The 24,522-nt window shown below is 42.1% G+C and overlaps 2 protein-coding genes across 2 annotated transcripts in view; both read right to left on the bottom strand.

The window, feature by feature from the left end:
- DOK7 (docking protein 7) overlaps positions 1-12,746 on the bottom strand; it is a 50,048-nt gene extending 37,302 nt beyond the window's left edge. The window contains exons 1-5 of the mRNA XM_054391637.1: positions 12,693-12,746; positions 12,498-12,543; positions 9,218-9,448; positions 5,454-5,654; positions 2,023-2,142 (exon numbers count right to left, since the gene is read on the bottom strand). Of these exons, the coding sequence (XP_054247612.1) occupies positions 2,023-2,142; positions 5,454-5,654; positions 9,218-9,448; positions 12,498-12,543; positions 12,693-12,746 (652 nt within the window). The remainder of the gene's footprint in view (positions 1-2,022; positions 2,143-5,453; positions 5,655-9,217; positions 9,449-12,497; positions 12,544-12,692) is intronic.
- A 4,268-nt stretch (positions 12,747-17,014) lies between these two features.
- The window catches only part of HGFAC (HGF activator), a 43,312-nt gene continuing 35,804 nt past the window's right edge, over positions 17,015-24,522 (bottom strand). The window contains exons 11-14 of the mRNA XM_054391650.1: positions 23,246-23,385; positions 21,356-21,496; positions 20,185-20,333; positions 17,015-17,185 (exon numbers count right to left, since the gene is read on the bottom strand). Of these exons, the coding sequence (XP_054247625.1) occupies positions 17,015-17,185; positions 20,185-20,333; positions 21,356-21,496; positions 23,246-23,385 (601 nt within the window). The remainder of the gene's footprint in view (positions 17,186-20,184; positions 20,334-21,355; positions 21,497-23,245; positions 23,386-24,522) is intronic.

Consider the following 24,522-nt stretch of genomic DNA (forward strand, 5'->3'; position numbering starts at 1 on the left):
ATTTTATAGACTACATAATAAAATAATAATTAAAATGCATGAAGCAATCATGGGTGACAAGAGCACCAACCTTTTAAAGGAAGTAAGGTATGTTTTTATGTTTTCTTTTTTTTTTAAACTACAAGCCTGAAAAGAAGATATGAATATTGTACTTGAGCAAATACCCCTCACACATGCAGTTTACAAACTCCTTTTGGATACTGGGCATTTTACTTGTGTTTAAAGAATCACCATGGCAAGTCAAAGGGAGAAAATTTGGCATTTTCCAGTCTCTACCAACTCCTGATAATTCCATCAATACTTCAGCGTTCCATTAAACCATAATGGTTGAGCTGTTTGCACATGAAGCCACTGCCTTCATTCATCACCCTTTTTCCAAAGACTAAGCAGATGATGACTGCACAATATCCAGATTATGTCTGTCTGTGTGCATTGGTGTCCACTGTCAATGTGACATTTTTGTCACCACATTACATTACTTTCTCTGTAAAGCTGCCCTTTGGCTATTATTCTTTCCTGAAAACACCCAAGAGTTATTCAAGCATGTTGCAGGTTCAAGTTGGAAAGGTAGAGGCAACAGCGAGAAGCCAAATTGAAAGAGCAAACTGTGCTGCATCCTATAAAGCTGTTAAATTACACAGAACATTGCATAAAGAAAGCACAACTGAGGCTGTGCACCATTCTACACTGCAGTAAACACAAATAACATGGACTATGTGTTTTTTGGTAGAATCCTTAATCTGGAAGTTTTTATCTCATTACCTGAGCTATGCAGATGATTCATCTATTTAACTAATCCTTTCAAAAGGTTGAGTGAATTTCAATACTCCTGCTAGATACAGTATGCAGCTGGCAGAGACATGACCTTTGCAAGCAATACAGTACATTCTGTGTGTGTAACAGCAGACTTGATAAGGACAATTAGACTATAGATGAATCACTAGTTATGTACATGTTCCTTAGACAGGTCTGTGCAAGCCTCTGCGCTGGATAATACGTGAAGGGGAACATAAAAAAAATAAACATTTTATATGCAAAGATGTGGGGTGACAACAATCTGGAAGAGGCAAGGGTAAGACACAGAAGTGTAAGGTAGAGGAGTAAAAGTAGCTTGGAAAAGGGCTGCAGAGGAGTGAGGAAGAATGTGAGCACAGTTCCCTACAGAACACTGCTCCTGTCCAGGGAAATCAGGTGAAACTGGGTGGCTGAGTGCATCTTCACCTCATGTCAGCAAGAAGTCTCAAGCACAGAAGACAAATGAAAAAGATCTCAGAAAATAGGTTTGCCCTTTAACAGCAAACAAAAAAAAAAAGAGAGAAAAAGAAAAAAAAGAAAAATCACCAAATCATCCCACATCCACCTGATGCACTTCAGTGAGGTTAAAGCTCTTGAAGGAGGATATATATGTACAATAACCTACAAACTCCAGAAGTGATAATTAAGATGCAGAAGCATATTAACTTCTGCATTAAAAAAAAAGGATTTTTCAAACAACAGGCCATCTAAAATTGAAATAATAGAAGAAAATTTTTAAAAGTCAAAACAGAATAATTTCTTGTAGACTTCATTTTTCATGCCATCAATTTTTGTGAAACTAAAGGTTTAGGACTTGTACGTTTAGGATTTTTCTAAGGTTGGCAAGACTTAGTTCTAAATGGTTTGGATGAATTCAAAATGCCCCAGAAGTTAAGTTTTCCATTAAGCTATCAAAATAGCAATGCAGACAAGGGCCCAGATCAAACTGTCTAAGTTTAAAACTAAAGGTTAGGGTTCCTTTCGATTCAAGTAGCCATATTTTAGTAGTGTAAAGCCACCATCCCCAGCCATATGAATGAGCCAGAGCAGCATGGGGGAAACGAGCACATTCAATTGATAAATCTGTACTGTGACATTTCAGAATGAAAAACACTTTGCACTTTCCACACCCTTGGTGCCTGCAAGCTGTTCTTACAGTCACAGCAGCAAGTGCTAGACATGGCAAGTTCCTACTTTGCTGGGTTACTCTATACTTCCTATATTAACCTGGTAGGACTGGACGCAAACCAAAAGGGCCTTTCGTCGGGGAGATGCCACGGACGATACAGTCGAAGAGAAAGCTGATCTGCTCTCCTTCAGCACAAGAAAGGAAAAAAACACCAGCCCCTGCAAGAAAGCACAACACAAATACGTGGGTTTCACCTGGATTTATTAGAAATATAGTTAGCTGAAGCTATTTATAATACAGCAGTCAAAAGCGTATAAATAACAAGCCATGAAAAGAGATCGACAAGACATGTTCACCACAGAAATGAAAAGAACAAATTCAGGTCAACATGCACATGGTATCACAAACATACACAAATTCAATAGCTACCTAATCACTTCTGATACTTTTCTGACATTCAGGCACTTACAGCAAAGCCAAAATAAAAGCCATACTCTCAACAGCCCTCTGTAACAGAATCACAATATGACAGGGGTTGGAAGGGACCTCTGGATATCAGCTAAATAAACCCCTCTGCTGAAGCAGGTTCACCCAAAGCCAGTTTGAATGACTCCAGACAAGGAGACTCCACTACCTCTCTGGGCAGCCTGTTCCAGTGCTCTACCACCCCCAAAGAAGTTCCTTTTCATGTTTAGATGGAATTTCCTATGCTTGAGGTACCCCTTGTCCTGTCACTGAGGAGCACCACTGAAAAAAGCCTGACCCCATCCTCTTGATACCAACCCTGTAAGTATTTATAAGCATTTATGAGATCTCCCCTTCAGTCTTCTCCAGGCTAAAAAGCCCCAAATACTTCAGCCTTTTTTTCAGAAGAGAGATGTTCTAATCCCCTAATCTTACTTACCCCTACAATTTTGTAGATTAAACCTTAGCTATTCAAGTGTCAAGGATACTTCAAGTGTCCTCACCTAAATGAGTCAAGTTAATACTACTTTTACCCACTTGTAACCAAAAGCAGCTTCTTATATCCCAGTGAATGAGAATTTGGTTATATTGCTGGATTATAGTATAAATTTTCCTAGACTAAATCCAGTGTGCCTATTCTTAACAGAACGTAACACAACTCCACAGGTTGTCATCAGATCTTTACCCTTTGCTCTACTCTGTTATTTTGCTTTCCATTCATTAAGAATAGCCCCAAGCAAAATTAGAACAAGAATCACTAAATAAACAAACAAGTTCTGAGCTGTATTATGCATGGCTACATGGCCAACACACAAGGCTAAAAGTGCTCCACGGAACATTGGGTTTGAGAATTGTCACATCAGGGGGAAAAAAAGAAATTAAAAATTATCTGAAAACAGCAGGCAAAAGACCACCCCAGTAACCAGTGCTGCCCATTCACCAGAGCAATGCACACTAGAAAACCACAACCATAAATCTGAGACCTGCAGAAAGGTTTTCCATGTTGTTTTCCCAGGGATTTAGACCCCAGAAATGGACCTAAGTTTGACTTCTACATGCCTGTAGACAATCCTGAGTTGCAAATGTATTTTTGCCAATTTCACTCAAATCAGCAGAGCTGGTCTCGACCAGACTGCTTGCACCCCCATCATTTTCCTAAACAATGCTATGTTGCTTGATAAATCCTCCACATCCATGCTGCCATTCAGGAAAAGAAGATTCCTCAGATATTTCTGTACATAAAGAATACATCTGGACCCCTTTGTTCTTTTATCACTATTGTCAAGAATCTTACTTAAACTACTAAGAGGCTCTGCAAGCCTTTGACTTTAATGGAAACAAGGCAGTGTGTACAGATGAGCTGGCTGCTTAACTCAAAGGATTTCTGCAAAGACCTGTCACATATTTGGAAGTCCCCAAACCAAATGGCCCTTATATAACTTGTGCAAACAGTGTCTGCACATGTGCAGGTGGGCATGAATCCAAGACACCTATATGCTTAAAATACTGTTTTGTAGATTCTGCTGTTCACACAAGCACCACAACTGCTGACTGACTCCCACAGGCAACATTTCCTTTGTTTTGCTGGGTAGAACTGGATTGCATGGGAAGGAGTCTGGGGGTCCTTGCAAAAGGTGAGATGACTGAATAGGTAAGGCTTAAGTAAGTTATGCTTTAAAAGCATACAGAAAAGCCAGCAATTACATCACATCTTTACTGCTTTCTCAAGAAAGCTGATGAATCCATTACTCGAAATTACACAGCTCAGTCATGTGTTGGAACAGATTTGGTGCACAAGCATTTGGAAGCCAAGGAATATGTGGTATGCATCCCTGTAATACCACGCAGCTGTCTACTAGGCTGTGGAGCTCACATGCTCACTCTTTCTATGGGGTTAGAGAGTTGGGAAAAAGCAGCCTGCAACCACTTGCAGAAGGCTGAAACACTAAGCCAGCCCTCTATGGCAGTTAGCAGTAAAGCACTGTACAGTCTCCCAAATGTTCAAGAGAAGGCGCCAATTTCATTAAGTTTCCAAATATTATTAAATCTTGCAATGCTTGATTTGATTAAAACCAGCAAACCCATGGGCAAACACACCCTCAGAACACACAACAAACAAAAGATACTTCAATCTCAGTAGTGTGTGAAAGCAGGGAGGAAGATTCATAGACTCACAGAATCATTTTGGTTGGAAAAGACCTTTCAGGTCATCCAGTCCAACCATTTTCTAATTCCATCAAGTCTGGCGCTGAACCATGGCCCTAAGCACCACATCTCTGCCTCTTTGAAACACCTCCAGGGACTGGGATTCAACCACCTCCCTGGATAGCCTGTTCCCTTTCAGTAAGGATATCCAGCCTAAAGCAGTTCATTAATTATATTCCATTTTCAGTTCTTACATGTGAGTTCTGCATTTTATCTGGAGAGAGAAATGAGAAGTCCTGAACTACACATTAGAATAAGAGATTTTCCCCCATCTAAAGGTATAGGTTAGCTACTAGGCTGCAGAAACCAGCTGCAGCTTGCTTGCCTTCATTTTTTCTCCAGGAATCTCATGGTCCCATAAAGTGACAAAGCTATTAATAGGGAAGGGAATAGACAGAAGTTCTTAACTTTTAGGAGCCAGTAGTCTTCTACAAAATTTAGACATTAGCATTTACACAAGGAGAGGCTTGATGCTGCCTATAACCTTAAAGCTCCATATCCTTTTCCCTCTGAAAACAATAAAATAGTTAATCATAATTTAATAATCTGAGCATTAAATCATTTTGCCTTATCTCTTGCATGACACAAGACATAAGATTTCATTACCTTATTTTTGCTCCACATCCACTACCAACAGTCAACATCTTCTGAAGAGCCACAGGGCAACGTTCAGTCAGGACTCTCCAGAGTCCCATTTTTACTGAACACCAGGGTTGAAACAGCCCCTCTGGTCTGAGGCTGCCTGTATGCCAGAGCAGCCCAGCTGGTTCTGAAATCTCCACTTTGGCCGCAACTGGCATTTACATGCCTACAAAAGGTTTCAAACAACTTTTAGAAGACAGGTTCCATTTGTACTTACAGAAGCCGCACCTGGTACCCCCTTCAAAGATGAATCCGTTTGGGACAGCTCCGTACCGCCGCAGGTCTGAGAGCTTCCACTGGCCCATGACACTAGGAGGAAGGTCTTTCACAAGGACGAGAATGTCATTGCAGAAATGCAGGGTAGCAGGCCCACTCTCTAGTTTAGTGCCAGGTGCTACAAAAACTTGGAATCTATGAACTACCAGATAAGGAAGAAAAACAAATTACCATAGAAAAGAGAAGGAAGGTGCCATGAGTTGTGTTACACAGAGTTGTTATGCTCAGCTGTGGGATGTGGATCGACCCCTGACCACACCATCAAGATTGTAAGCAGAGCCCAGGCAGCTTCACATGAGTAGCTGTAAGCTCATTAGTCTCTATTATGTCAGTTTAGGGTTGGATAAAAATGTATCTTGGCTTAATGCTACCAATGATGAAGATGTAACACTACATGAACTTATCCTAAATCTTCCAGGCTACTCCCTTCTAGCCTTGCATTATTACATATAGTTTCCTTCTGTCTCTCTGTGCCTCTCCTTTCCTTTGTGCATGCATACACATAACACAGTGCCCAAAGAGCCCAAAAACCAAGGCTCAAAGAAGCAGGCATATTCCAGCCAGAGCTCTCTCACTGACTCATTTGCCACCTTTAACAAACTGCTTCACTCCTTTCCTAGTGAAATAGTGGAAATTACATTTTCCCACCTTTGTGAATCTTTTGGGAGTTGGTGATGCCCAGACATTTAAAATCACAAGGAAATAAAGCAATCCATAGGTAATAAACACTCTCAGATGTTGGTTAATTCTTCACATTTAACAGCCTAAACCTCAAAAGAAGGGGTGGGGAGGGAATCATCAGTCTCATTAAAGTGTACAAAACCCAGGTACAAATCCCAGCTCCACTACTGCAAGGTCCTTACCTAAAGTAGCAGCTCTTCTAGGCTGGTCCCCCCATCTTCTCCTCCAGAGCTGTTGCACTCTGAATAATAAGCTACTAGGAGCACCTCAAAGGCTCAAACCTCACACTGTTTCAAAAGGAGCAATTCAAGAGAGCAAGCACCTATTTCTCAAACAACTGTTTTGACCTCCACGACTCCCCTAGTTACTTCCATCTTGTGATTAGACAATAAAATCAAATAAAAAAGTAGTATCATTTCCAGTCAGAGGAGCATTTACCAAGAAGCACATAGATTTAGCTTTTGCCTGTCCATCAAAGATCATACAAAGAGCTGCCTGCCTGTGAAATCTACAGGGTAGCTTCCAGCTACTCTCACTTCCTACAGCCACTCTTTTTCTTGCCTAAGCTGCTTCATCATGAATTTCAGCTGGGTCTGAGTCTTGCTTCTCATCTAAATACTTGTTATATTCTTAGATACCATCTTATCTCTAAGTCAACTCCTCATCTATGACATGCAATTTGTAAGTTCCCCAAGGCTCCAGCAGAATTAACCACAAAGTCATTTGAGTGAAATGTGCAAGGAGACAAAGATATATCCAACTAACCACAGCTCTGCTTACAGCTCTGCTAGTAGTACTGCTGGAGAGCAAATCAATAGCCACACCATGTCCCATTTTGGGCAGACAATTGTTACACAACTTGTTTGAACATAAACTATGAAAAAGATACCCAAACCATCTCAATTAATAACATTCAGTAAGGAATCTTTGATATAATTTGCACAACTCTGGCCAGTACTTTACTGGCAATCAAACCATGGCAGCAGAAGCCTCAGGGTTCTTTCTGCCTCATAAATGAGCAAAGGAGCACACTCTTCACACAAGCAGTTGCAAGTTACAACAGCTGCTGAAAACAAAGAGCTCAGCTTCTACACCAATATCCAAATCTGAGAAAAGCCAAAGCAGAGGAAGAAACAAATCTGGACATGAAGCTTTGGCCACATACTGCTTTGTTGGTAAACTGGAATTGCCTTTTCCTCTTCATAGCTATTCACTGACCTGCAGTATGCTACCTTCTTCAGAATGAGGTGTGGGCTCAAGCACCCTGCTCACACCTGACCTACTCCAACTCAACTGTTTTCTCTGATCCTGGTTCTTTTATTCCAGGAATCACATCCACCTCATCTGCTGAGAAAACACCAGGAATTCCAGTTCAAGCACCTCCATTCTGTGGTCATCAGTCAAGAACAGCATTGACTTCTTTCACTTTTTTTTTTCTTTTGCTTCCCAGACTCTGAGGTCATCTATCCCAATCCTATTTTTATCACCCAGCCACCTTACTCCCAAGGCATACAAAGGCACCCTTACTGAGCTTTAAGAAAAAACACTAGTCACCATCCTCTCTTCATCCAAGTCTCCACTCTTTTATATTTCTGTCTACCCAAACTACACTCACTTTAACCTGACTTCTTTCTTCTACCTGAACCTGCCATGAAAGACAAAATCCTGAATGAAAGCAAAACAAGCAAACAAAAAATCTATACCTTGATCTATCCTCCTTCCCCCAAGCTTTTTTGGTTCTTTTGTGCAATTAATGCTCTGCAAACTAAATGAGTTCAACCAATTATTTTTGTTTTCTCCTTCATTTCTTCATCTCCACATGCAACCTCTCCCCTTCCATCTTTACTCCATGGCTGCTCATATCATCATCCAATAGGCTCTATTCCTACCACACTCACACCATTCCTTTAAAAATACAAAACACCAAAACCCTGTGCTGCTTCTGTGCTTCCTCCTACCACAACCATAACCTTCAACTCCAGATTGAGATTAAATGCTCTCTCCATGAAAAAAAAAAAAAAAAAAAAAAAGATCATGAATGATCATGTCAAACTTGAATTCTCCTTCAGGCTTTAGGACAAGTCTATGCTGTACATAGATCACATATTAGTCAAGAAACAGAGCTGGATACAATACAGCTACAGTGTATCAACTACTCCATTACCCATGGAGACCCCCACTACCTTTCCTCTTATGCAAGACTTCCTATCTGACATCTCTGAGTGTTCATCCATACATCTCTCTTCTCATACTTCTACACTCCATTGCTGCAAAATTCCCAGACCACTTTTCTCTGCATGTACTGCAAAGGAAGGAGTCTACAAATGCAACAGATGGCAAAGCATATGTAAGAAGTGATTAAGATGGCTAATGTGTGTCTCCCACACACCGACCCTCCTTCCCCAGTTCTGACTAAACAAATGTAAGACAGACACTCTGGATTACCAATATGACCACTCTTTGTGCCCCAAAGTACCTTGTACTAACCAAGAAAATAAAACAAAAGGGTACATAAGAGTAAAGTTAGGTGAAAGACTGTCTGCTGACACTCCTTATTGCAAGATGTCCCTCTTCCTGAAAGGGAACAATAGCAGCAATAAACATTATCAGTGCAACACCTAACAGGCACCTCAGAAAACTAGCACTGAACTAGCTGGGTTTTGCTCAGGACACTGCTTCTCTTAGTTCAGGCTCCTTCAGAATCCCCTTGTCAAAATCCCCGAGTAAATTGCAGGATAAGAAGTAGAATTCTGACCAGTTTCACACTTTCTGATCAGCTTCATACTTTCAGTGCCAAAAACAAGAAATTAAGAGCTCTCCTAGTTAGCCATCAGTACTGGGCAGTACTGTAACCAAAACCTATCTTAAGGGACACCCACTTGAAGCTGTAAGGGGAGGACCAGCCTCTTCACTCTCAAATGAGTGACAGTCTTTTCCTTAACTGTACTCAATTTGCATTTTAGTTATGCTTTGTTTTCCTCCTTCTGGAGAAATAAAACGAAAGTGTGAGAAGACAAAGGTTACCTTCCCCCAGACTGTAGCGGATCCGTACATCCCACGCGTACATCGTCTCCTTGTTCTCGAATCCCAGCATCACAACTTGAGAGAGACAGATGATTGCAAGAGTGTGATTCAAGCCCTCATAGGAGAGCCCAGGATCCAAGCCACAGATGTCTTCTAAGGTCATGCTGCTCCTCTCCTTATGCCCTTTTGCTCGTTCAGATTTATCCTTGTAGACCAGCATGAGTAAACAGTCTAAAAGAAGCAAAACTGTCAGAGATGATGAGGCAGAACAGAAACCATGACACATTTCTCAGTGCTTCAACACAAACCTGCTTTAGACAACAACAGGGTCAGTCTGATCAAGTCAATGCAAGACATCAGTTTCCCTTCCCCACCCCACTCCCAGCTAGTCTGCAGTACTTGTTTTCAGGGAGGGAACACTGAAGGCATGTTTCAAGGGGAATCTGCAGGCTCAGAAAGAAGGACACAAATAAAAAGTCATCTGTATTTTATGCAGTGGTTTTTCAGGTATTCCTGAATCTAGAAGGGACTGATCCAGTTCTGACCATTAGGAGGTAGCTGTCCACATCACAAACACTGAAGACTGAGAGGCTATTGTCATCTGTGTTTCCATTAGAACATACTGAACCACAAATGAAATTCTTACAGTAGTTCACAGATTACTCAGCTACTAAATGGTGAGCAGCCTGCACTGCCAGATTGTTAAGTGTCAGCTCAGGTTTCCTGCTCAAATGTTACACAGTAGCCATTGCGAAATAATCATTATGCAGCACACCTTGTAGTTTACTTGCTGCTTCCCCCCCCACCCCCCCCCTTCTTGAAGAATTACTTTATAATATTGGCTTCCATCATTTGTTTTCCTTTTCCTTTTTTTTTAACACTTTCCTACAGGTCTTTATGACACAGGAACTATGCAACAGAAGAAAGTCATTCATAAGGGACTAGAACATCTGTCTAATGAGGAAAGGCTGAGAGACCTAAGGCTGTTCAGTCTGGAGAAGACTGAGAGGGGATCTTATGAATGGTTATAAATATCTGAGGGGTGGGTGTCAAAAAGAGGGAGCCAGGCTTTTTTCAGTGGTGCCCTTTGACATGACAAGGAGCAATGGGCACAAACTGGAACACAGAAAGTTCCACCTCAGCATGAGGAAAAACTTCTTTATTGTAAGGGTGCCTGGGAACGGGCTGCCCAGAAAGGTTATGGAGTCTCCTCTGGAGACATTCAACACCCATCTGGATGCATTCCTGTGTGACCTACTATAGGTGATCCTGCTTTGGCAGGGGGTTGGACTTGATCTCCAGAGGTCCCTTCCAACCCGTACCATTCTGTGTCCCTAAGTGCCATGATCCAGTGGGGAAAAACAATTTTCACAAGCAAATCCAAAAAAAAAAAAGAAAAAAGAAGAGTGGAGAGACCTCTCCCACCTTTTCCATTAACAAGAACACTTCACTTCCCCCAGGTTTCCAACACATAGAACTCACTTTTAAGTTAAATTAGTGGTCAACATCAAAGCTGCGACATTCACAGTTTAAGCTGACCCTCACACCACAAAGGAGAAAGCTTTGCTATGCACTATTTAATGAATGTTGGTGTGTGGTGCTCTGAGCCCTGACAAGGTGCCCTTATGGCTCTCAGCTGAGCAAAGGACTGGCAAATCTCCAAAGAGGTGAAAAATGACTGAAACACTGAACCCTCTGCTAACTAAAGCAGAGCTTAGCATGGATTCCCAATTGTTTTCATGCACCTGTTAGCAAAAACAGCTGCAACTAGGATATTTCAGCATTCTGCAATACAGTTCTGCGTCTGAAGGCAGTTGAGGAAAAAGCAAATAACTGGGTTGCTTGGTTTGGGTTTTTTTGTTTGTTTGGGGGTTTTTGTTGTTGTTTTTGTTTAGTTTTGTTGTTGTATGGGTTTTTTCTGGTAAACCTGGCTAATTTTGCTAGAAGCTCTTGAGGAATAAACCGCATTAGCACTTAACAAGTTTTCGAAACAAGCTTCCTCATCTCTCCCCTTCAAACTTGGCTTGCTCATATTAGAAACCCAGGCCCATATTCACATCCAGATACTTGCTCTAGGAACAGAGATTCATACAGAGAAGCTTAACATATATTTAGCTAAGGTACAAGCATTTAAGACACTAACACATAACTGTAATAACTCAAAAATTAAGTCTGGAGACCTTTAATTACTAAGAAACCTTCAGTCTACCAGCAACAACCTCAAAATGATGCCATACTCCATTCTGCAGCACTGCAAATTCACATTTTCTATGTGTAAGCAACATTCAGCTCTGGAAACACACGCTTTTGGAGCCCGAGTGTTTTCCTTGTTAGGAATAAATGGGGAAACCTGAAACCTACTTTTCCTCTCCAGCAATACAACATCATCTCTGAATAACATTTTCAATTTCCCCTTCAGAAGGATGGAAGTTATTTAGGGTTTGGGTTGTTTTGTTGGTTTTGGTTTGGCTTTGGGTTTTGGGGTTTTTTTGTTTGTTTGTTTCTTTTAATTCAAAATGTCATTTTATTTTTTTAAATTGGAGTGCTATTTTATGCCAAAACACGGATCAAAAATAAACTACCAAGCTCACAATGCCAGGGTCTGGGCTTATTTGGGTTTTTTTTGTTTTTCCTACAGACACCAAACCTTCTGAAATTAAATAATAATAATACAAAAAAATTTTACATTTTTAACAGGAACCAAAACCTGAAACCTTGAGAAAAATCACCTTTCCCACCGGCTTTAGCGAGCACCTGATAATGAAGCTACTTAAAACCTTCTCTCCAAAGCCAGACACACAAACGCTACCCCCCGGGCACCGGCCTCATGCCTCGCCGTTACCCCCGGTGACGTTCCCCGCCTTAAGGGCCCGGAGCGCTCCTGCAGCCGCTCCACGCCCTCGGTTGAAGGAAAAGGGGCCCCGAGCCCTTCAGGGCCGCCTGCCCGAGGCCCTAAGGAGCTGCGGAGCCCGGCTCTTCGCTGTACCTCGGGGGACCCAGCAGTACCGGTTCCTATTTTGGGCCTCCTGCTCCGTTGCCAGATAATTTATTCCCCGCTCCCCCAATTAAAAAGAATAATAATCAAATTAAAACATTAAAGAGCGGGAACGGCTTAGAGAAGAGCCCCACCGAAGGCGATCTCCGGCGGCTGCTTAGCCCCAAGGGAAGCGCCGTAAACTCCCTGCGCCGGAGCCCCAAACCCCGGCCCCCAACTCTGGGCAGAGGAGGGACGGACGCCCCGGTGCCTGCCTCCCCCGCTCCAGACGGGCTCCCTTCTTACCTGCGACGGGGGACGGCTTGCGCAGCACCAGCCACCTATTCTTCCACTGCAACGAGAGGCAAAGGGAGAGGGTTAGCCAGGGCCGGAGGAGGGAAGAACGGTTTCTCTCCCCTCCTAAGAAGTGGGGTGATGGTCGGGGACCCCCTGCCCCGGCCCGCCGCGGGACCGGGCCGAAGGGGCACCGGGAGCAGGGACCTTTTTTCCATCTCTCAACTTGACGTGACCCTCCACCACCACGGAATCCGTCATCTTCAGTCATGATTCCGGACAGCTGCGCCCGGCTCGCTGCTCCCTCCCCGCGCTCTGGCCGAGGGGTCACTTTCAAAATAGCTTTATTAGGGCCCCGCACAGGCACAGCGAGCGGCGCGGGCGAGCGGCCAGCGCGGCACGGCCCTGACCGGCGCCCCCAGCCCCACCGGCGTGAGGGGAAAGGGGGTCCAGGGCAGTTTTTCCCTGGTTCTTTATTTTTTTTTATTTTTTTTTTTTATTATTGTTGTTGTTGTGGGTTGTTTTTGTTTTGTTTTGTTTTTAATTTTTGGAGGGGTTTGACTCGAGGGTGTCGGAAGCCGGTGGCACAAGCCGGGACTCCTGGACAGCAACAGCCCCCTCCGCCGATCTCATCTGCCCCGGGCGCACGACCCTGGTGAAGCGCCGAGTGCCGCTCCCACCACCCCGATCCCGCTCCGGGCTTTGCAGCTGACCGCCGGGGCAGCCCTGCGGGTGGGGGCGGCGGGAAATCCCGGAGTGGATTCCCTTCTTCGTTTGTGTCCGCGGAGCGGCGCCTGGTGGACCCAAACCCCTCTCCTGGTCCCCCTCCGCCAGCGGCAGAACGCCCACATTTCTCTTTCCAAAGTGTAATTACTGCTCCCCTTGGCTCCCTGAAGACATACAGCCAACTACCCCAGATAAAAATACTTCTTTTTTCCTTCTTTGCAATGCAACTGTCATGAGATAACAACCCACTTACACCCAATCCAGAGCAGCTACAATTAATAGAATAAGATGTGTTAATGATGTCCTCAGATTCATTTCAACAAGAAATGGACTAATTAGAGTCCATTATTCTAAAAATACCCCTACTACATCTTCTTTGATGGTAATTAGTTCTTCAGCTCGTTGGAGTTGTTTTTTAAATAGCACCACAGCACATTTTTGTTTCAATAGCATAATGAAAGGGTTTTTTAGCTGTTTGCGTTTATTTCCTCCCTTTGAATCAGCCAGTTTGCATGAAATAACACATCCTTTAATAAAACCATCTTTAAGTGTGTTTCATAATGAATTAGGGACATGTTTGTTCAACTGGCTTTACATTCCAATTTCATTTCTATATAAATGATAGGGAAAATGTCACTAAGTTTTATGAGGACTTATTTCAGTCCTCATAAATATCAGATTAGTCTTCAGAGGAGCATCTGAGGGTACTGGACTTGCTTAGTCTGGAGAAAAGGAGGCTGAGAGAGACCTCATTGCTCTCTACAACTCCCTGGAAGGAGATTGAAGCCAGGTGGCGGGGTTGGTCTACCTAGTACCAAGTGACAGGATGAGAAAAAATGGCCTCAAGCTGTACCAGGGGAAGCTTATGTGGGAGAGTAGGAACAATTTATTTGCTGCAAGAGTTGTCAGGCATTGGAACAGGCTATCCAGGAAGGTGGTAGAATCACCATCCCTGGAAGTGTTTAAAAAAATATGTAGACATGGCACTCTGGGATAGGGTGGTGGTGTTGGGTGGATGGTTAGACTCAATGATTTTGAAGATCTTTTCCAACCAAAATGATTCTATGACTCTATAAAATTTTACTAGTAAATTTAAGTTGGATTTTGATTTTTAACCCAAGGGATAAGCACTTAAAAAGAGGAGAACAACATGGAGGATGAGTTTCCATGAGGTAATGTTGAACAGCAAGGCAGGACGCAGAAGGTGACTGGAGTGGCCCACAGGAATGTGGCCAATGTCAGGGGTGTGAGAGGTCAGGCAAGGACCTTTCACTTAACCTGAACATTTACTTGGCACTCCTAGTCTGGGTTTGTGGATTTAATTGGGTGCTGGTCACCTTAGAGCAAATGCTGGAATTAGTAAGATTTAGTTCCACCAAATCAATGTGCTAACAGTGGACTAATGGTCTACTCGAGCCACAAATCAGTTTTAGTGCATACAAAGTATGACAGTATTGACTGAAGATTTGTCACTTAGACCTTTGAGGGTGGAAAATAAACTGTTTCACTTGTAAACGTTCAATATATTTTAAGAATATGTTTTATTGAGGGCATTGGTGTTGATTTTTAGTTGATTTATAGTGATACAAGCACTTAGTTTGAAAACAGGACAGCTAAAAAGCTCTACGCAAATTGTCAGAACCACCAGGCTAAAACCTTTTCTACCAAACTGCCACCTTCTCTAAAGCAAGAGAAGGCTGAAAGAATACCCAGAACACAAAATTGCCACATTAAAAGCATGCACAGTCTGGATGGATATTAATTTCCAAGTGAAACCCAAGTCACAAAACAGATAAGAATGTTCAGAGTGGCATGAGCTTCGTGTGGAAACCTGTTCCAGATGAATTCCTTCCAAAGAATAAATATTTCCTTCGTGCTGATTTAGTACTTGTCTTTCAGCAGCAGGTACAGTCAGTCTTGTCACACAGTCACATTCATTTCACAGAGTTAAGCAAGCCAGGCTCATACTGCTGATGGCCAGGAAGGCAAAACCAGACAACAAGAGTTTTGTTTTGGAGTCAAGGCTCCAGAGGTTTTTCAACCTAGTGTTTAGTGCTTCAGAAAAACAAACTAGAAAATGTCAATCTTACCATTCACAGCATTCCTAGCTGAAAATCATAGCTAAGCTCTTACATCTGTCTACTGGAAATTTCTGCAACACTTGCATGAATCTGGGAGCACCACCAGCTGAAATTGATCCTCGTGCAGAGCTTTTCAGATGCCATTACAAGCACAGAGAAACGTTCATTTCATTTTTCTACCATCTCTCAACCTGCTGAACAACCTACAGAGGGACTCCAAGGTTTAATTCTAACTGTATACACAACAGACTAAGTGCAAGAAACAGAGGGTAAACATTTTCATTAAACAGTTTACATCATTCATCTAGATTAGCATTGTTATATATTTGTACTGACACAAGTCCAGGTTTTGGTTATTTTTCCTTAGAAAGTTTCTTTTAACTGCAGAAATCACTCAGCACAACAAAGACACCCATGGAGACACTGCCAGTACTATAAACCAAACCAGGTACCTGAGTATCTAAGCACCACTTGAAAACTCTGTAGCTTAAAGCACAACTTTGCCTGAAACACTGAAGAGAATTCCAAGATGTCCAATGTCACAGGAGAAATATATTTCACATTAACACAGCTGACATGGGTAAAGCTTTCCTCTATTAAGGAAAAACAAAACAAAACAAAACAAAACTTGTAATTTTCCATTCTTCTTTATCAAATTAGATTTGTTGTTGTTGTTGTTGTTGAATCACTTTCTGCTAACACAGCTGACTCCACAGCCTCTCAACAGCTATATATTGTAATCATTTCTTTGATTGTTCCCATAACAATTCCACGGACCATGCCAGCAAAGCCTGTAGGTTATGATGTCACCAAATCTCCAAGGGAAATGTCAAGATGCTCCCCCAGCCTCCTTTCTGAGATAGCTAAACAGTCCAACAACTTGTTAGTACAAAACCTGAGACATCTTTAAAACGCTGTCAAATCCAAAAACTATTTAGGTGAAGTGTTTCCATCGCTGTCCCCACGGTGAGGAACAGCTCACAGGCTGCAAAAAGTCATAACTGAAATCAGGTGCTCTGACTTCCAACATTTTCCTTCAGCAAAGAAACTTTGTCCTCTCAGGGAAGTTTTGCATCAACCTTGCTGGAAAATTGCACACCAGATTCAGCAGAGCTCTCAAGCATGTTTCTGATTTTATGGCAGTGGAACATAAAAATATGTTTACATGTTTGGTTGAATCAAAACCTAAACTCTCTGGGGTTTTTTTGCCCCAGAACTGGTTTGTTGCAGTTACATGAGGAGCAGATTCATCTACATTGTTCTATGGATGTCTCTCAACTTGAACTTCAAGAGATCACTTCTGAGGGGGAAAAAAATTCATTTTTGTTGATCCTCCTGTTTACGTTTTCAACTCATCTCAGAATACAAGTCCAGTGTTGTTACAGGTTGGTTTATGAGATGACAGCTCCACCAGAAACTGCACAAAGCCACTCAAATCACTTTTTTGATGTAATGCATCAAGCAGACAAACAGCTATAGACTTTGATGCACTGTCTCAATGTGTTTATTAAGCCAAATAAAAACAGTCACATATAAGGAGCCATCCACAGCCCTAAAATTCTAGGTGGAGGATGCTGACATCAGAGGAAGTAGGCCCACTTTGGAATTGCTAACAATCACCCTGACAAGTTTTCATACCAGCTTATAATAAAATCTTTATACCATTTCAATGAAACCAAAAGACTCCTGAAGCCTTCTTCAGATGGCAGCATATTTAACTCTTCAACTAGCTTTTCGGGGAGCTATTTTCTCATTAATCCACTTTACATAGTTCGTCACTCGTGTGTATACTCCAGGTTTGTTGACTCTGCCACAGCCATCTCCCCAGCTGATAACTCCATAGAGATAAGAGATTTCATTTTCCTCACAGGCCAGAGGTCCACCAGAATCTCCCTGTGTTAAATGGAAGCACAGATCATCTATTTTGGTAGAAAGCAGTCAGGAAAAAAAAATTTGGAAAAGTCCTACAGTAAGAATGTTTATGCTCCTTTCCTGGTGGTGTTCAAGGCCAGGCTGGATGAAGCCTTGAGCAGCTTTAGTAGAAGTAGAAGAAGCTTTAGCATTTAGTAGAAGATGTCCCTACCCATGGCTGGGGTGTTGGAAGTGGATGATCTTTAGGGTCCCTTCCAACCCAAACCATTCTATGTGAGATTTAAACTAAAAGAAATAAATATGCAAACTGGTCTACTGAAGTTTTCATTACAGAAAGTTGGGGTTTTCAGTAATACTCACCTCTAACGGTGGAGTCTCTTAATTCCAGATCAAACAGAAGTATCAAAATACCAGATTTTGTTTAAAAATCTGAAATTCTCTTAGAATCAGACACCTAGTGAGGAGCATGACTGATCTGGGTCACTGTCAAAGGCAGGGAGCAAGTCTTGGAGGCTACACTAAGTTGTAATATGGGCACTACAGGGAAGGATTATGTAAGGCAGAGACTATTTGGAGAATTTCTCAATGATGCTTATTGCAAATGTCAGAGATCATGAAAGTCTTCAAAGAAAGGTGTTGCATACGTTCACACTTTTTCATGTGACTGTGGGATGCTATAATTTTATGTGGCATATGGATTTTTTTCTGTTGCATCTGACACTGCTTGAGCATTTACCTTGTCAGTAAAACCATAAACCAAACATAAGGCCAAACTAGTGTTTGATGACACACCACAACAAAGATTAATTTGGAACACTTCTGCTACTTAAAAGCTTGCAAGTACGCAGGAAAAGTTTTTTATTACTGTTACTCTCAGCCTGTCTTTCTACAGAAATGAAAATTTAGAAATGAAAAGAAAAAATATGTGACTTTGTGCTGGTGAAAGAAACCACTACTCCAGTAATGTAAGACTAGGGAGAAATACATTTTTCCCTGTATAAAAAGAAAATCACTGGAGGGCAATATAGGTAGGAAAACTGTGTTGCCTTTATACTAGGAGATTTCTGTGATAAATGAAGTCTTGCATCTGAGATCAATTTACTTCTCAGAGCCTTGCTTATTTCTCCACAACTCGGCTCACTGATTTCCACATCAGTGCAATGATGTTTTTTTTTTAAATAAGAAAAGTTTCCAAGAAAATGTTGTAAAAGTAATCAAGCAGAACACATTATCTGCTTGGTGCTTCTTGGGCTTGAAATGTTTTTATAAGTAACAGATGGTTCATAGTTTAATTTCCTAAGCACACGTTAAGAAAACTCAGAGGACAGCTACGTTTGTTGTGACATTAAGAAGTCTACAGTCTCCTTAGACCACACTGCAAGTATGACAACAGGAGGGAAAAAAAATTAAAAGTGATTGATTTAATTGAAATTAATAAAATCATTAATTTAATAATGATTTTCTGTGATGAGCACTGTTCTTCAGCAATTCTAAATCACTGTTTCTCAGATGTTACAACTCTCCAGAACATTTGTCTCTGTTCAGCTCCTCTTTCCTCCCCTCCACTTTCTTCTTTCTGCCTCTCACTCCTGATCAACTCTCTTTTTCCAGGGCAGGGTGCAAGGACCTGCTATGATGCTGTGTCTTCTATATGTGCTTCCTGGGTGAGGAAAACTGAACAAGCAAGGTGGCTTCTAGTTCTCTGGCTAGTACAGACACTTGCAGCAAATAACTGCAACCAGTTCTCAGCCCTGGACTAGAAAATTTGAGCCACTGCTGGCTGCTGCCATTTCATTCCTGACTTCTTTCTTTGGGCTTTTTATGATCTCTATAGGGGTTCCAGTTCCAGCACACCATATATATTCCATTCTTTGTTTTACTTAATCACACTGCCAACTATTAGCTATGTGCTGCCTGATCCCAAAGCTATGCTACCAGAACATAACCCTTCTACTTCAAAATCACAGAGTCACAGAATGTTAGGGGTTGGAAGGGATCTCAAAAGCTCATCCAGTCCAACCCCCCTGCCAAAGCAGGGTCCCCTAGTGCAGGTCACACAGGAGCATGGGTTTGAATATCTCCAGAGAGGGAGACTCCACAGCCCACCCTGGGCAGCCTGTTCCAGTGTTCTGTCACCCTCACAGTGAAAAAAGTTTTCCTCATGTTTACATGCCTCAACTTCCACCCATTGCCTCTTGTGCTGTCATTGGGCATCACTGAGAAGAGCCTGGCTTCATCCTCTTGGCACTCACCCTTTACTGAAGATAAACTCTGAAAGGTTTATGTAAGGAATAATCTAAGTGCTCATTTAAGAAATTAATCTCATCTATCAGCACAACAATTCTGAATCCTTATTCAGAGCCAGGATGTGACATAACTCAAAGAGATGCAAAGTAGTAAGAGCATGAGTTCATTCCATGAAGGACTGAAGCCAGGAAGCACTGTCTCTGACTAACTGCTCTTCTACACCATTAAACCCCATCCATTATAAGTAATCTCAGCTCCTTGCTCCTCCACATCTGCTCCACACTGCTCCCCACCTCCTACCCAGGTATCCTTATTTCAATTCAAGCAGCAGCTCAGGGATTTGGCTCCGCACAAGTACACACTGGTCGGGCTGCCAGCACATCCCTGCCAGCAGGCCAGCCAACCATTGCCATCACACTGCAACCTCAGCCAGGAGCTAAAGCAACTCACCCTCCAGTGCATAGCCACCATCTTTTATGAAAGTAGGAGGCATGTAACACCCTGGAGGGTGTTTTGCCCTTCTGTAGAACTTAACTGACACCAAATAGGTTAAAAAAAATGAAGGTGGAAGCAAACAGTGCAGTCACATAAGTTTCTGTTCTTTAGGAACATTTCTTTAGGAACATTGCTTTAGGAACATTTCTTTAAAAACACCTTTTTTTTTTTTTTCTTCAGGAACACTGTAATGTCAAAAGCAAGCACTGTAATTCTGCAACATTTCTGGCAACAGCAGACACTGATATTCTCTGCCTAGAGATGACTCACAACATTACCTGACAAGCATCAGATTTGCTGTCGAAGTAGCCAGCGCAGAACATATTCTCAGTCATTTCTCTTCCATAAATTTCAGGGCTTCTGCACTTCTCCTCAGAAATAATTGGAATCAGTGTTTCTTGCAGGACATTTGAATAGCCAGATACGTCTTTAAAAATTCCCAGAGAAGAAAAGAAAGTAATTTTTATGGAACGTGAGCAGTGTAAGATAGAAACACAATGCACGATACAATGTATAAGTACACTTAACACCTCATAGGCATATTCCTGTTGTGGATCTCTTTAAAAGATGCTAATTTTCCCAATGATCAAATCACTTTTTGCTGCTCCAGTCAGACTCCATGCTCTTTAAAATAACAGTATGTCACATCCAGGCATGGACAGAATCTACTTTGGATTCTTATTTCCTAGAGACTGAGGAAACCATCCCCTCTTTCTGGGTGTGATATTAAATCATTGATTTATCAAAGGCTCCACTGCCTCTTTTTGTCTTTAGACTACACATTTAGACCAGGACAACATCTGCTCATACTAAATCTCTTAGCAGAATGAGGAAGCCAGATCCCCCATCCTTGGTGTCTGCTATTGCCATATCAAAGCAGTTTGAACAAGGCTTGTAACCAGAAATTCTTCATCCAAAATGATGAAATGGGCTTGTCCACCTTACTCAAGAAATCACTTCTTAGCCCAAAGCTATCCAGCCTTCTGCTGAAGATGTTTCCAAAGTTTCTTCCTGGCAAAGGCAAATGGCAGACTAGTAAATTGATTGATATATAGTCTTTGATATCTACCTTGGGAAACCAGGGATAGGATTCACTTGACTAAAGTGTCAAGTTGTTGTCACCTACAGCTAAGCTACTTACTCCCCTCCCAGTCCATGGAGATCTAGCTAGCTCATAGCTTACTCCTCCTAAACCAGACACAAGTATTTGGTCAAGGGAACCACTCTCCAGATCTGAAGGACTATAAAGGAAGCCCAGGGTGACAACTCCAGGTGTAAAAGTTGTAAACATCTAAAAGCAGGTAAAAAGAATCCCTCAGGAAGACACTTGGAAAATGTTTTACCAAACTATCTGTTGTACAGCATATACTCGAGCGTTATGCTTTGATGTATGTTATGTTTTAATTACTATCAGTTTTTAATGCAGACACCAAGTCCCATTTTACTCACTCTCATGCTTGTGTCCCCATCCAGAAATCTGACATTTGAACTGCTCAGGGAAAACAGTGTCACTCTCTGGCAAGCAGATGGGCTGAACAAACTGGGACTTGACAGCACAACGTTGGCCGTTCTTCTTCAGCTTAATCAAAGCTGCAGAACAGAAAATACAGGAGGAATCAAGTGACTGTTCCCTTTCTTAAGCAGGATTGGCAGCAATGGGTCTCAGATATAACTTTAATTATCCCCTAAGCCGCTCTTAATTAAGATATTTCAGTGGAAGACAGACAGACTCATCTCAACAGCACCTGATTTCACAGCAAATTGAAGGCTGAAACATTCAGCTACTCCCCTTGTGGGAATACGTATTTTATGCTGCATTCACAGAGCTGATTTGGCTTCATTGCCTTTGTGGAGAAGGGGGAAGATAGAAAACATGTATGTCTCCTGCCACCTTAAAGTTAAATACCAGTGGCATATCCACAGCTTCCAGCAGAAGTAAGTGGCATGTGCAAGTGCTCACTGCTTCTGAAAGCCTGGCCACCTGCCTAATTCCAATTTGATTTACAAAATTAATTACTGCAAGAGCTGGTGTATTTTGTGCTCTGTTTTTACTGGGTTCATCAAAATTCAAGATCTTGAAAATTAAGGAATTAAAAAAAAAAATATCAGGATATTTCCAAACCAAACTTCTGAAAGCTACAAAGAATTAGAGATGGTACACAACCTTTCCTGTCCTCTCATGGGGCTGATGACAGTGTAAATATGGACCTGTGCAGCATCATGAGCTTGATATGGAAAGAATATGTCCAAAGTAGCAGAAATGTTGGCTCCTCTGTAGCAAAACCCCTGTGTTTGGCTGTAAACAGAGGGGTTTCTGGTTGGTGTAACAGGCAGAGCACTCTGTGTTTGGGCACACTGCTCAGGCAGAGCTGAGGTAATATGGATGGCACTTCTCAGAGCCTTTAGGAAGCTCCAGGTTTTCAGAGCACAGCTGTGTCCAAAGCAAGAGATGCCCCTGGATAGTCTTGGTTCTCTGTGGAACATGTAAAGAGAACCTCACAGGCTGAGAAGCCCACACAGACTGTGCTCCAATGCTGTGCATCTTGCTCTTCCCCACCAACTCTGCCTGTTTCTGAATCCCCCAAACTTCCCAGCAGACACTCAGGGGGTAGTTTGCTATAGAAAAGCATTTTCAGCAGGACATCTCTTCTGCTGCCCCGGTAGAAATCACTGACAGGGCAGAATGTGCTCCCATATCATTTCCATAGACAAAGTGCTCACCCAACTTGCTGCCCCAGGGTGATTTGCCACCTTCCACAAAAGCAGATCAAGAAAATAAGCAGCAAGATGCTGTTCCATTGTCATTCTGACTAATATTTTAAGGTTAATCAGAAGGGCATTTAACTTCTGGCTGTAAGGAAGCTGATTTTTAAATCTATCTCAGTGTGGAAAAAAAAAAAAGATTCTTAGTAGCATAGATCTTCAGAGCAGATGGGGATATTATGTTCATCTCATCAGATCCTCTGTACAATGCAGACAATAGAATTTTACCAAGTCATTCCTGCATCAAGCCCACAGTTTATGGTTCAGCTGAAAAAAAAAAAAAAAGCCTGATCCCACAAAGACTTGAAGTGGTGATGAATCTGCTGCACATCTTGGTAAATTGCTGCAAAGGCTAATTATCATAATTATTTTAAATTTGCAGTTTATTTCTCATCTGAATTTGTCTAGCTTTCAGATGCTCTTAGAACTCTGATAGCAGTAAGAACGCTCCATGCTCAGAAGCCTCTCCTACTATCTGTGATTCTTCCACTGTGAAGGCAGTTTTTGACAGGTCAGCTAAACCTGAAATTAAGTCCAGCAAGCAGAAAACAACACTGCGAGAAGAAAACCACTCACCAATATCGTGTTCAGTAGGGTTGAACACAGAATACTCAGGGTACAAGATGTATTTCTCTATTTCGAACGTTTGTGTTACATCGGTTGTTTTATTAAATATATGCTGACCCAGGACAACTTTAATAGTGGATTTCAGTGGACTGTAACACAAAGAGAGAAGAAGGAATTCTGTGATTAGCAGGACAAATGAAGAGCAATCTCCCATGGCTGTGTATTCCATGAACTGTTATAACTTTAGCCCCTCCATCATGTCTGTTATTTACCCTTTCATAATATCTTGACCTGATTCTCAAGCTTCCAACCTGCTGGGGTCAGGAAAAAGATGCCTAACATTGTAGTGAGTTCCAGGCTCTCTGGGTCTGGTTAGCCTAATTAAAGGCTGCTGCTCCTTGACAGAAGGAAAAGGCAAGCACAGGCACAGCTGCCCAGTTGCAGTCTGGCTAACAAGACTCTTTAGGGGCTGTAAGTACTTCTTGTTCTAGAAACTCAGCTGAGTCAACTCCACTCGGATTTTCCCAATGACAACAAAAGTTACTGAGGAAGAAATGGGGGTCTCAAAGATATCTCATTTCTCTGGAAAACCAAACTCTTAAAATTATCACAGGCATGGGTCAAGACTGTAAAGGTGTTGGCAAGCTGACAACTCAGGAACATCTTGGTAGCTTCCACCTGAGAGCTGTCAGTACTTCTGCTCTGAGATTAGATTGATCCATGTTAAATCTGTTGTCCAGAATCAAAAGCAACTTGTAGGTGGAAGGTCCTAGCAGCACACCACTCTCATGGGCAAGTCCTACTCAGAGGAGAATACAGTTTTAGTAAGCCACACCATCTTTTCCACCCACTGTGTGTTGACCTTATAAAGGCCACAAACCTCCTCCATCAAGTGTCCAAGGACAGACAACTAATAAGAACCAGTATAACAGTGAGGAAGAGAGAGACATTTGGGAATAATCAGGAAGTGATTGGAAATAAACTCTCTAGCTTTGAAAACAACAGAATTCAAACTTCACTCTAACAGCAATTAGATCTGCATCTGCATAGGTCTACAGTGAATGTTGTTAGCAAGTGTCTTCAGCATCAGAGCACTCATCTGTTTTTTCATGCAGTGCAACAGCTGCTGTCATGCATCATGAACAGATGCAGAGTGCTGAACATCATTGCAGTTTCCCTTTTTGTGCTGCTGAGCATCACCAACACCCATCAGATACAAAAGCACTGCAAAGTCTCCTTCAGTACTGAGCATGAAGCAGTAACCAACAGTAAGGTACTAAGAGGAA

Source organism: Indicator indicator, chromosome 23 (genome assembly GCF_027791375.1).
Source record: "Indicator indicator isolate 239-I01 chromosome 23, UM_Iind_1.1, whole genome shotgun sequence".
Classification (NCBI taxonomy): Eukaryota; Metazoa; Chordata; class Aves; order Piciformes; family Indicatoridae; genus Indicator; species Indicator indicator.